Source organism: Apium graveolens, chromosome 2 (genome assembly GCF_009905375.1).
Source record: "Apium graveolens cultivar Ventura chromosome 2, ASM990537v1, whole genome shotgun sequence".
NCBI classification, from domain to species: Eukaryota; Viridiplantae; Streptophyta; class Magnoliopsida; order Apiales; family Apiaceae; genus Apium; species Apium graveolens.
The window spans coordinates 22,417,619-22,430,867 of NC_133648.1; the positions used below are offsets into that span (position 1 = coordinate 22,417,619).

The following is a 13,249-nucleotide window of genomic DNA, read 5'->3' on the forward strand; positions in this document are numbered from 1 at the left end:
AAGCAAGCAAGCAACTCACCTCATATCAAAAGCCCTCCTACTTTATACTAGATACTTCTGCTCACTCCCTCTGCCCCCACTCTCTCTCTCTCTCTCTCTCTCTCTCTCTCTCTCTCCCTAGTCACATCTCTCTCTCCTCTCTCTGCTCTCTCTCACTCTCTCTCATCTGTTTTGTTCTTCATCTCCCTCCACACGCAATACTATGCTGGATCTGAACCTGAACGATACAGCACCTCAAACATCTACCTCCGACTCCACCGTACTCAACGGATCTCACACCACTCCTAATGCTCCTTTTCAGTTGATAACCCGGCAGCTTTTTCCAGCTACTACACTAGTAGACACTGACAACACCACTCACCAGCTTCACGTGGACTCACAGTGGTTGAACTTATCAGTTGCTTCAGAGCCTGTTGATAATCAGGTTGTGCTTGATCACAGGGCGATTACACCTCCACCGCCACCGTTGGTGAGGTTGAACAAGAGCAGGCGAGGACCAAGGTCTCGTAGCTCCCAGTTTCGTGGTGTTACCTTTTATCGCAGGACTGGTCGTTGGGAATCACATATTTGGTATATTTACTTGTACCTTTACTCGAGGTTAAATTTATCGAGATTATTCATTTATCGAGATTTTTAATTTATCGACAATATATAGGTTATTATGAATTTTTGATAATGAGTCTTATGTATTACTCAATTATTTTTTAAGGTTAATCATTTATTAGTTAATATGCAGGATACATGTGTGTGTGAGCGTGTGGAATGCAGATAAATTAGAGTAGACTATACTTGAATATTATGTTTGATATCTGAGATGAATATTTTGCAAGCTAAATTTTGGAATATATGTTGAATTAATTGTGGATGTGTGTTCTGATTTTTGTTTTACAGGGATTGCGGACGACAAGTTTATTTAGGTAAGATGTTCAATTTAGAATGTAATTAATTTTTAGTGCAGTTAGTTTTTGTTGAGGGCTAATTTTGATGGAGTCTTGTTTTTGCTTGATTTGTTTTAGGTGGATTTGACACTGCTCATGCCGCTGCCAGGTTTGTGTTTATTTACTTGGCTAGTTTTGGATCTTAATTTCGTGTCATTTGCTTTAGTTGTGAGTAATGTGAATTTGTAATGCAGGGCTTACGATCGTGCTGCTGTTAAGTTTCGGGGGCCTGGTGCTGATATTAATTTCACCGCAACTGACTATGAAGATGATATTAAGCAGGTGAGGATTGAAATTACTCTCCGAGTTTTGTTAGATCTTTTGTTTGTCATTCTTTTTGTGTAATTTTTTTATGAAATTTCTTTATAGACAAAGGACTTGACGAAAGAAGAATTTGTTCGGGTACTTCGTCGTCAGAACAATGTATTATCTCGGAGTAGCTCAAAATACAGAGGGGTAACTTTGCATAATAATAGTCGATGGGGAACTCAAATGGATCAGTTTCTGGGGAAGAAGTAAGATTCACTGCAACTGAAACTATAACCATTTGTTTCATATTCTTCTACATATTACCGATAATAATATAGTGTAATAGTACCCCTACATACTTCAGTTATCGTTCTTCTTGTATGTGTAGAGGATTACAGTGCAAACTGACAGGTATATTTATCTTGGATTATATAGTTGCTGCAACATGTTGTCATCATATATTGATACTGCTTTGACCGAATGTCTAGCTTGCTCTATTTATCTTATATTCTAACAAGAATACATATGTATGTTCAATTTCTGATCCAGAGCTTGTAATAAAGCAGCCGTTGAATGTAATGGACCCATAGTAGAAACGAATTTTGTGCCCGAGACTTGTCACGGTAATATTAGTTTGGCAAACAGAAATCAAGGTATGCTAACTAGAATGTTATGTTGTGTTTCTTAGTTCTGTAATGTTTTTGTAGAAAAACATTTTTACAATCTATGCCTGCATTATTTGGGCAGAGTCTGCAGACACGCACCACAATTTGGACCTTAGCCTCTGGATTTCTCCTTCCTCTAATAATCAAAAAGAGAGTAATAGTTTCAGAAGTTTGTACCTCCATGATGTAGCATCTCACTTGTCGACTGTTAAAAGAACCAAGGTAAAGGGTTCTATGATCTCTTTTGGACACTCGAGATTATATCATTATTTATTATTTTTTGTGCAAAGGTCTTTCAAGAAATTTGAACACTACATTTACCTCCTCCTCAAACTTTGGTAAAAAAGGGCAAAGGGATATCCCCTAGGCTGAGCCCAGATTCCTACCATTTTGTTAGTCTAGCATTTTATTGCTGAACTCTGCTGTCATTTTGTTCATCACATTTGGTTTTTAGATGTTGTGGAACGAATGATCACTATGAACCCTCTCTTTCCATGTCCATCTCTCTATGTAAATTATAGTTCAGTATACTGGTGGTCGAGCTTATGTCCCACATCTCTTTTCTTGTATTTCATAGGTTGAGAGGTTTGCTCCTGCTCTTGCTGGTAGAGAAACACACTACTATCTTCCCTCCTGGCCTGTCAATCATCCTGGCTTGTCACCAAACTATGAGGTAGTTTTTCAATTTTGTAACTACAAACACAGTAAACTGTTCTTATCTTTATTATTTCAAGAGATACAGTTTTTTAACTTGAACAAAAATAGTACAAGCTTATCCACAGATATTCAATAATACGTCATCGATGCTCATCAACGACGGGAACAACTTTTTGTTAACTCTTAACAGGTAACATCAGTCAAGGATATGGAAGTCCAAGTTGTTCCTTCACGTGTAATCTCCAACTGGGTATGGCAAAGAAATAGCCAAGGTATCGACATCCCCTTGCCATTGTTTTCTACGGCAGCATCATCAGGATTCCCTACCACTACCCGAAAATTTCAACCTTCCTCCTATCACTGATGAATCAAAGCAAGCTCTGTTTTCCCAACACAAATACACCGAGACTTCCTTTTACTACCGTCAGAAAATCGAAGCAGGTTAACTTCTTTGATAAGGCCATAGTGTGATTATTTTTTCTTCAACACTTAGCTAGCAAAGACAGCTAGGTGCTGAAACAGCCAAGATATTATAAGATTCAGAATCATTGTCCATTTTGTGTGTGTAAATCCCTTCAGGCTTCATGTAATTAGAAGAGTTTAAGCAAACATATGCTATATTAGACAGCTAGCTTTGACAGGCTTATTGCCTACAACACTTTTTATGATACCACAGCACCTCATTATACTTTACAGGAAAGATGGTGGAGAATGTGAATTATAACCAGTTTCCCTTGATTTTCCAAAATGTTTAAGCTTTGTTTTGGAGGTTTATGTATATTGTTTTGTTCAAAATAATCATTTTTTTCCTTGATCATTACTCGCTAACTAAATTGAGCGTTCTCATCGACTAAAAATGGAACTGTTCAATATTTCAAACAAATAACGTTATGTAATTATAATTTTAATTCCGTACACGTGTTTTCAGATAATTTTTCATAAAACTTGTTTTGAGAAAAATACGGATTTGAAAATTTGAATGAATATGTACAACATATGATCCTAAATTTTGAAATCCCAACAAAAATTCGGGTCCTGATCCTTGATAATTGAGTGTTAGCGAGTTACACAACTATAAATTTTTTCATCATTGAAAGATTTTAAGGGTCATGATTAAAAAAAATGTTCCAGTCATTCCGCTATAATTTTCCGCGGACCCTAAAAATTTACAAAGTAACATGTTTAATGAATAAAATTTAGGTAAAACTGACTATATTTACGAAAATATATTGATATCTAAGTTGGTTTGTTGATGTGTTCTTGCAAGGAAAAACCGAGCAAGTATCCATTTAATTTTGTATTCCTTTAGCAGTAACCCAAAACAAGTGAACGAGCATTAAAACGCAATATGCCGGGCAACTTAATACAACCTAAAACAAATTTCAACCAAAAACCCTAAAGAAAAATTAAACGATAAAACTTGACAAGTTTCTAAAATTGTATGCAAAGATTGTCAGAAATATAAACTGAAAAATTCTAGGGCCACTGCCAGAAAAAAATCGTTTTCGCTCCAACTACGTTGTGCATAGTACAGAATCAAGAACGGTAGTCTCAGTGACTAGTGAATTATATCCCAAATACTTTGGTACGCAGATCTTCAGAATTGGGCTGGAAGATATGATCACCATACCCAGAACAGAACTTGTTGAAACCTGATTGCTCGTTCTTGATTTCTGCCATACCCAGTTCATTTCTTAGGCGCATCCCATCCACAGCTGGCTGATAGCTGGGCGAGTAACCATTATCGAGTTTCTGCTGTGATGGTGTATAGGATGTTGTAGTATTTGGCTGCTGAAACTGACCAGTTTGTTTAAACATGTCATTCCAAGAAGAATAGTGATCCCCAATTTGACCAACGTATCTTGGTACTTGATGTGCAGCTGGAGCTTGTTGCATGTAGGGTTGTGGATATTTTAAGTCCTGATTGACTGGAGTAGATTGTTGCATCAAAAGATTCAAAAGCCAAGCTCTTGCCTCATCATCTGCAGTACTTGATAGTGAAGCATGATTTGGCCTTGTCTCAAAACCGGAGTTGCTTAATCTATATGGTGGATTAAGGGTGTTGCTTTGATTAGTATTAGCTCTACCAACAGAAATTATTGCCTGATCAATTATATCAACATCGCTGGTGTTGCTACTATTTCCGCTTGAGGGTGTTCCATAATGATTTCCTGAGAAAGAATTTGTCTTGGTCATAAGACTCCCTGAAAGAAGTAATACCAATACCTTCAATAAATGAGAAAAATACGGATCTAAAGTTCTGCCACCTAGGTAGAAGGGTAGTATCAACAAAAAGAAATAAAGCCCTGTCAATCATGAACATTAGCACAGCGAGAGAAGGAAGGGGAGGAGAAAGATGAGTACATACCAGAGTTGGCATGGAAAACCTGATCTGCTCTCTCACATGCAAGAAATCCAGGACGCGGGTCTCGCGGTGCCATGGAAAATCCTGGAGTTGGGACTTCGACACTGGAGGCTGCTGATTTAAAAGTTGAAATTATTACAGAGTAAAAGTGTTGTCATGGAAACAATGATTGGTCAATGTAAGTACAACTTAATGAATTATTCAATCAACGACGGAACCTAAAACACAAGTTAGCAACAAATACTTTCACAATAAATCAACTTGATCTCCTTTAAGATTTGGCACATGCAAAAAACTTAAAGATGCAATCTACAAACAATGTTTCAACTCTTTACTAAGCTTCATTAAATGCTAACTTTTCTCTCATTAGACTCAGATTATGCACTCATTAAAATTACCATATTTATGAATATTTGAAGGCAAGTGTATTTTGAGTATTTAATTAGTTGTACGAAAACAATACATACTTACCAAAATATTGAGGCTTACACAAATAGCGGTCCTTGCCTTCCCCCCGATCAAGGGACAATGAAAATTTTATCGCGTCCTGACCACCATCAATGAAAGAAGATTCCAGACCAGCTAGTTGGTTGGCAAAACCCTCCTGGTTTCCAAATGAGAACATTGACCGGTCATTGTTATAAAGGTTCAACGAAGAGCCGTTCCACCTGTCAGTGTGATTAAACGATCCAGTGACACTAGAATGCAAGTTTGGCAAATCATCAGCTGAATTAAAACTCAGTGACAAGATATTTGAAATTATATTCCTCTCTGCAGCGTCTAATGATGGATCCTGGGCAGCGCTAAATATTTCGTCATCATCAAGTCTTCTCAAATGCTCTACTATTTCTTCATTTGAAAATGATTTAGAACTTCTATATATCCGATCTGATTTAGCAGAACTTTGAAATTTATTCTCATTGTATCCATCACTCATTAAATTTGCGCTTGTAAACGCCGAATTCACATTTTTGTTACTTTGTACAGTGTTGAGGCTGGTAGTATAGTCACTTGCATAACAAGATTGTCCATGTTGTCTAACATGGTTACTATAAGGGCCTGGTGTCTTTGAAGGATAAGATGGAGGGTAGAAAGGAATTTCCAGACCAAGACTTCGAGATTCTTTCATTTTGTCATCTTTAACAGTACTGCATGGAGCATGTAAAGTTTGCTTCCCATAATCACATTGCCCTCCAGAGTTCTCTCTTACACACACACTACCTAACGTTCCTTCATGACTTCCTAAGCTGCAACTGAATGAAGGTTCTCCATATGGCTCCTTAATATCTTTTTTACTTGTGAACCCATTAGTATGTATCATTGGATCTGAATATGCAGCCTCAACATGACTGTCTTTGTGAATCTCTGCAGAGGACAACTCTAAGCTTAAGTTTGCAACCATCATATCTCCGGCCACATTTCCATCTCTTTCTGTAGTGGAACTAGAAGGCCTTCCAACAATATCTACAAAAGTTGTCCCTTTATTAGGTGCTCCGAGATGTTCATCTTTATCTTTAGATGAATGCAAACCAGTCGAGTGTCCACTGAAAATTTCCACATCCCTAGGTATATCCTAGAAAACAAGATAAAGAAAAACGTATGGGATAAGAATGTAGAAGAAAAGAACAAATACAACTATCACGACTGAGAATTTGCTAAGTATTCAAGGATTCAAATACAGCAAGGGAGGTCTTTTGCATTACACACAGCACACATCTTATATTAAGAGAACTAATCAATTAATTTTTAACAGTGGAAACATATTTCGCAAGAAAAAAATAAAGCACGAACCTTTACATCACTTTTCACTATTGGCTTCTCCACAGAAGCACTACTGTAACTGTACAGCTCATCAATTGGAGGAGGTAAAACATCTCCGGCACGCCTATGCAAATTTTGTGTGACACCGACAATTTGCTGGACCCTACTCCTGCAGTATCAATATATATATATATATATATATATATGAATTAAGCAAGCTCCAATTAGGTTAAGCAAGAAGTCAAGATTCAGTGAAACAGAAAAGGAACCTACGATTATAAAGAGAAGCACAATATGCAAGAACTTTTATGAGGAGCAAATATACTAAATTAGAAACTTACGATATTGCTAATGTCAGCTGCTAGTTGAAACAAAAAAAGAAAATACTGTTGACTTGTGACATGTCTGAAAGCTTTTTCTTATAAAAAAGTTTTAGTGGCTGATATATCTTAAAATTGTGATGATACCTTGTATGAACTGCAGCTACTTCATCTTTACCAAAAGTATCTTCTTCAGCACCAAGACTATGCAAGTATAAACATGTTGAATTGTTGCAAGGCTGGAAAAAAATAAAAACTAGTTACATTATGTTTTCTTTTCATCTAATTCAGATATAAAATCTATGTACTGAAACCAATAATAGAAAGTGGAGTAATAGTTGCAAAATTCTGTGACAACAATAGTTATGCCTACCATATTTCTCAACCATGAATGGCAGTACTTTGCAGTTCCAAAAGAAGCTCTGCATAAGAAACTTATAAGGTTAGGGAATAATTCCACAATGAGAAATGTGTTCTTTGTACCAAAATTAACAATGAATAACATTAACTAAAGAGCTTAAACAGATGTCTATGCAAAATGTGTCATGCACCTTAGAAATCGGCCTTCCAGCACAAATCCATGTACAGATTGTATGCACCGAACAGCTTCCTCCTCCTTCGAGAAAGTAATATATCTAGAAAGAAGAAATCAAAATATAATATAAGGTAGAACATCTATCTCGGAAATGTACAAATAAAAAAAACTTGGATACTCGATTCTTTGCAGAATACAGCTTCTATTTAAATAATGATTTGTCCTATGCAGGAAGAGGTAAAAAGTCATGTAGAGGCAGAACAACTAGCTTGAGGATGCAGCAAAGTTCATGGCCAGGTATAATACATCAAGTTACAGAATTATGTAAATGAACCATCCATAAGGAAAACTTTTCAAACACATAATCACTTTTCCTTTATATCCAAAATAAAAAGTCCAAAAGCTAAAGAAGAACCACAATTGCTAATAACCTAATCACTAGTAAGAATTATGCGAAATCTTTCCAACACTCTCCATCTGTTCCTTACCAACGAACATAATCTAGACCACTGTGTAAGACAATTACTACACTCCACAAAAGTAAACTAAAAATAGACGCTTCAATAAATAATATACACATACAAGCTAATCCATTTAACACATAGATCTATGTGTGTGCATTATGTCTGTGTCTTAAAAGAACAAATATTTATTTTCAAAAGAATGACTAAAGCATCCATCCATAGCTTCTATCTGTTGTCACTCTGGCTGATTTATCTGAAGTGTGTGCAAACTATATAACTTGTGATCGATAGTTAAATTATGTCCATAGTCAGCATACACAGAAGGAAATTTAAAAGAATATTTAGTTTAAATTGTTCTCAACATAAAGAAATGCAAATCAATTAAAATGGTTTATCATCAATGATTCAAGGACGATCTACAATTTTGCTATTAAACCAGGATGACACATACGTATCTATCCATAAAAATGTAAAATTACGTCATTTGCATACGCACAAAAATATCACTAGAACCCAAGATGGCACATTTCATTTGCAAAATGTTAGATACAACATCAAGAAGAAAACAGGTGACATTGTCACAGATCTAGCAGGGTGGACCAAGTAACAATGAAGTGTACTTGCATCATCAAGTCAAAATACTTCTTAAAATTTTGTCAACAACATAGAAAATTTGACAATTTCAAGCATCATAATACACTAATGACACATTTATTGCAGAGAAAGAGATGCATAATTTTGGAAGTGCAAACTTACACGCTACAGCTGTCATTGACAAATTGGTGGATTGTTCCACTTGCCGTCCGAGAAAGGGAAATTTTACAAATTTTACCATATTGACCAAAGAATTCCTTGCGCTTTAAGCTCTGCAGAACATCATAAATATATATATGAAGCGGTGAGGAGAGATAGAAAAACTGAATACTGAACATCTACAGAGAACAAGAAAAACAGAAAGTGCAAGAGGTACTCACATCTACATCAGCAAGACTAAGGGGAAGTCCAATCACATATGCCATTTTACGCTGAATCACCCTGACGGTGGAAAGGTCCTTCCTCCCTTCATTAGTTTTTGACTTTCCCTTGGTTGGTTTGTGTTTTCGATTTGCATTGGCCTCAACTCTACACAAAATAAGTGATTATTAAAAGCCCCTAAATTCAATTGGTTTTGTAATCCCATTACGTGTAAGGTGTAACCATCTAAGGAAAAACATCAAATAAACTTAGATAGGAAATAAACCTTTCAAAGTTTGCTTCCATTCCTACAATTTTGTCCTTGTCATAATGTGCCCGACAAGCAGGACATCGCCCTTCTGTCCCATCTTTCTCCGCCATGTCCATTATTTGATGCCAACACCAAACACACACCTGATATAAACTACTACTAAATCTGAATTACAAATGAAAGGCAAACTATTGCAGTTAAAAATAAAGAGTAAAGAATTGTCCTCCAAAATATGGCACGACTTTTAGCGTCAAGTTGACCGATCAGAAATCTATGATGAAAGGATTCTCTTCGTCTATAAATTTTCAAATCTAGATTGCTAGATCCTTGTACATAATGTTCCGAAACTTTGTTGATTATATTTTTTTAATATTAGAGGACCTATAATTAATTATATAATCTAAAGATTTCGATTATATTAGTGATAGTAAGATGTTCCACAGACTGCTTCAAGTCTTTAAAGATCAGGATATTACAGACTGCCAAGCTTGGTGTAGGAAAAACAGACACTGAAGTGAAAAATTTTATTTGAAAATTTTAATCATCTAAACTGAAATAATAAAGATAAAGAACAAATAGTGTCAAGCCAACTTAGGACCTACCTTTAGCTGAACAAATGCTAACATAGCACAAAGAAGCTATAAAGTATATAATATTGTTTCAAGAGTAGCATGCAGTAACAAAAACAAGAAAAAAGCTAAAGACATATATAGTCAAGCTTTCATAATTTTTAGACTAACAAATCAAAACGATGAACGCAACATTCGAGTTCATAACAACCTGATAACCACATTTGCAGGGCTTCAACTGCTGATCCGTAAAGTCCATCTCCTCAGCACAAAGAGGACACCTCTTTCCTTCTTCAGTAGTCATCATGTTCCTAAATGACCAAAACAGGAAATAAATCAAGCAACACACATACATAGTTACATTCACAGACTCAACTTCACATAATGAAAGAAAATAAACTCACATCAAAATACCAAACAATTCCCCACACAATATTTCATTTTTTTAAGAAAAAACTCAAACTTCAACGAAATGAAAAACATAAACTCATATAAACACACACACAATACAATTTATCACTTTGTTTAACAAACTCAACTTTCAAAACACCAAACACATAATTATTACTTTCTTTTAACAAACTGAACTTTAAACATCATTACCATTTTAAGCAAACACACACACAATCATTTTCATTTTAAACAAACTGAACTTTATCGAAATGAAAACCATAAACTCACATCAAAACACCAAACAGTTTCACACACATACACAAATATTACTTTTTAACAAACTCAACTTCAAAGAATTAAAAATATAAACTCACATCAAAACACACAATTCTACACACACACACACACATTTATAACATTTTTTTTTAAAAAACTCAATTTTAACGAAATAAAAAAACATAAACTCACACCAAAACACCAACAATTCCCCCCCCCCACATGAAATTCACAACACCATAAATCACATCAATCACGCAATAATCAATTATTTACAAAATTATCCACACAAATTAGCAATGTACAAAAAAACGCATCAAAATCCAAACTTCCAAACAGAAACACATATATACACACACAATGCATTACATACAACACAAAATTAGGGTTAGACAGATATAAGATCAAGCAATGAGGGCAAATTAAAACAAGCAGAAGCTGAAAAATACTTACAGTGATGTGCGATTGAGAAGGTAAATATATTTAAATATATGTATGTATTATATTTATAATAATGCTGATTGCAGACACAAATGAAGCGAGAGAGAGAGAGAGAGAGAGAGAAGGAGAGAGAGAGAGAGAGAGAGAGAGAGAGTACGGCTGGCAGAAACAAGTAATGAATACCACAAGATTGAGACGCGTTTTGTGGGAGGATTTGGATTGTGTTGTGTGTGTATATAAAAGATGAATGTATGTAAGTAAGTATATGATGTGGTCCGTTACCTGAGCTTAACTGACCTGACCTCCCTTCGGCACTTTAAGCACTTTTTTGAAAATGGACCCCGGTTGGTGTTAACTTTCATGTACACGTGTGCACCTTCAACCCTGCATAGATGGCCGTGATTCAAATCCACTTCGGATCGCTTGTTTAGTGGTGTTTTAAATGTCGATTTCAAAGGATTTTGTTTGGATTTTGGATTTTGGAGGTATTTAATTTTACTAGTTTGTTTATACTCCGTGCTTTGCACACGGTATTTCAAAAATTATTTAATAAATTAAATAAATAAATTTATAATTAAAATTGAATAATATAATTTTGAAAGATTAAGTCAATATATATATATAAAGGAGGATACGCGGGAGGTTAGGTGGCGCTCTAATATCGTTTCATTCTATTTTTATAATTTTCTTAGAATTTTAGATTTTTAAATACTAAAAAAATATCATTCAACATATTTGAAGTAGAATATGCTTTCAAATTTATAGAGGAGATGAGTTTGAATTTATAAAGAAGACCTATAATTAATATCTCTTAGTCTATTAGAATTAGAAAAGTAATCGAGTTCATTGATAAGAGGACTTTAAAATTGTAAAGAATACGTATAATTAAAACTTAAGTATTTAAATAAATTAGACGAAGAGTTCTTACATTCAAGCTTGCTTAATCTGCCTACAGAATTAGTTCAGGACATTAAGGCTTAGTTTATACATTTTTGTATTACTTATTTGTATCACCATCTCTAACCTTCTTGGCAAAATTATAAAATTGTTACAGGATGACAATGTCAATTACGGTACATTTTTTTTATTGGAGAGAACTCTCGGCCGCTATTTTTAGGATGCGCATATAATAAACTCCACAAATTCTAATATCCTGCAAATGACGTTAAGCCAGAACTACGGTACATTTATTAGTCAAATAAATGGTTTCGAGTACTGGTGTAATGGACCATCGCCACTCCGAGCTTGATGTATGTAAGGTATCAAATTAAATTGTCCATCTTTAAAATTTTTGAGAATTAGATTAAGAGCATGAGAGTTCAATTCTACCTGGAAGATATATTCTTATAATTTTATTTAATGTATCGAAATAAAAAAATTAATTCGAATTAAAAAAAAAGTTGAACTTAAATAAAGTAGACTTTTTATACATATATTATTCTCGGAAAGATTAATCCTAAATTTTGTTTTGTATACTTGATGGCAGACTTCAAACCCATGCCACTACTTCATGTTGTCGATATTGTCATGTAATCATGGATACTCTGGGTACATGCCAAAGTTGCAAGCAGGGTGATTAGGTGACATATGCTGTTTAATATTTGAAATATTTAATTCTTGATTTATTAAATATTGATATGAGTAATTTGTTAGATTTTTTAGGGAAATTTCATGGGCACAGGAGAAAGTGAAGTTTGATTTTAATTTAACTTTATTTTATTATTTTATATTTATAGTATATCAAAATATAAGGGCATAATTTAATTATTTTATAGTATATTGAGTGCACTGCGCACCTCTAATGAGATAAAAATTTTAGCTAAAAATTTACGTAGCATACCATAAGAATAATTATAGGGATCATTCAAATAATAGGACATTATTGTTAGCTACAAAATAAGTTATATACATGGAAATAGGTTTTTAATTTTATTTTAGACAATGATATTCAAAATAGATAAGGTTATATATATCGAAGTACATAATTTTTTGTTAATATTATATTTGGCAGGAGGGTGGCTTAAATTAGTTTTATATTAACAAGGATACACGGGAGATTAGGTGGCGGTAAAATCGTCTCACTCTGTTTTTCTAATTTTCTTAGTGTTTTACCATTTTAAAAATAATAATTATAATATCTTTTAACATATCTGATATAAAATAAACATACAAATTAATAGAGAAGAGTTCGAGTTTATAAAGAAGAATAGTTCGAATTTAAAGAGAAGATATTAGTTTGATTTTGTATAGAATAATTATTGTAAAAAAAAGTTCGAGTTTTTGGAGAATAGTTAGAATTTATAGTGAATATACTTATAATTTTATAAATTTAGCATATTAAAAGTAGAATTATAATTCAAACTAGAGAAGACAATCAAGTTTATAAAGAAT

General features: G+C 34.2%; 2 protein-coding genes across 3 annotated transcripts; one reads left to right on the top strand and one right to left on the bottom strand.

Annotated features, from left to right (window-relative positions):
* The first annotated feature begins 48 nt into the window (after window positions 1–48).
* LOC141707106 (ethylene-responsive transcription factor RAP2-7-like) lies at window positions 49–3,167 on the top strand. 2 transcript variants are annotated; one of them, XM_074510097.1, is made up of 9 exons: window positions 49–570; window positions 892–917; window positions 1,017–1,047; window positions 1,133–1,220; window positions 1,308–1,453; window positions 1,737–1,840; window positions 1,944–2,074; window positions 2,430–2,525; window positions 2,700–3,167. In XM_074510097.1, the coding sequence occupies exons 1-9, from the start codon at window positions 203–205 to the stop codon at window positions 2,871–2,873; spliced, it is 1,164 nt and encodes a 387-aa protein (XP_074366198.1). In that variant the 5' UTR covers window positions 49–202; the 3' UTR covers window positions 2,874–3,167. The 2 variants fall into 2 exon arrangements, with proteins under 2 accessions (XP_074366198.1, XP_074366197.1); XM_074510096.1 differs by having other exon boundaries at window positions 52–570; window positions 1,935–2,074.
* A 654-nt stretch (window positions 3,168–3,821) lies between these two features.
* LOC141707107 (uncharacterized) lies at window positions 3,822–11,288 on the bottom strand. Its single transcript, XM_074510098.1, has 12 exons — window positions 11,141–11,288; window positions 9,960–10,059; window positions 9,195–9,322; window positions 8,929–9,076; window positions 8,711–8,820; window positions 7,507–7,590; window positions 7,329–7,377; window positions 7,103–7,194; window positions 6,666–6,804; window positions 5,346–6,447; window positions 4,878–4,988; window positions 3,822–4,713 (listed from the first exon to the last, which is right to left on the bottom strand). Exons 1-12 carry the CDS (start codon window positions 11,218–11,220, stop codon window positions 4,076–4,078), a joined length of 2,781 nt encoding a protein of 926 aa, XP_074366199.1. The 5' UTR covers window positions 11,221–11,288; the 3' UTR covers window positions 3,822–4,075.
* Between the last annotated feature and the right edge of the window lie 1,961 nt (window positions 11,289–13,249).

Excerpts from the sequence above, each read along its gene's own strand:
- LOC141707106 (XM_074510096.1), top strand. The coding sequence starts at position 203 with ATGCTGGATCTGAACCTGAACGATACAGCACCTCAAACATCTACCTCC. Across the intron at positions 1,221-1,307 it reads ATGAAGATGATATTAAGCAG|ACAAAGGACTTGACGAAAGA; the intron begins GTGAGGATTGAA and ends ATTTCTTTATAG. Across the intron at positions 1,454-1,736 it reads GATCAGTTTCTGGGGAAGAA|AGCTTGTAATAAAGCAGCCG; the intron begins GTAAGATTCACT and ends TTTCTGATCCAG.
- LOC141707107 (XM_074510098.1), bottom strand. The coding sequence starts at position 11,220 with ATGAAAGTTAACACCAACCGGGGTCCATTTTCAAAAAAGTGCTTAAAG. Across the intron at positions 9,323-9,959 it reads CCTGCAAATGTGGTTATCAG|GTGTGTGTTTGGTGTTGGCA; the intron begins GTTGTTATGAAC and ends AGTTTATATCAG. Across the intron at positions 4,989-5,345 it reads GTGTAAGCCTCAATATTTTG|CAGCCTCCAGTGTCGAAGTC; the intron begins GTAAGTATGTAT and ends CTTTTAAATCAG.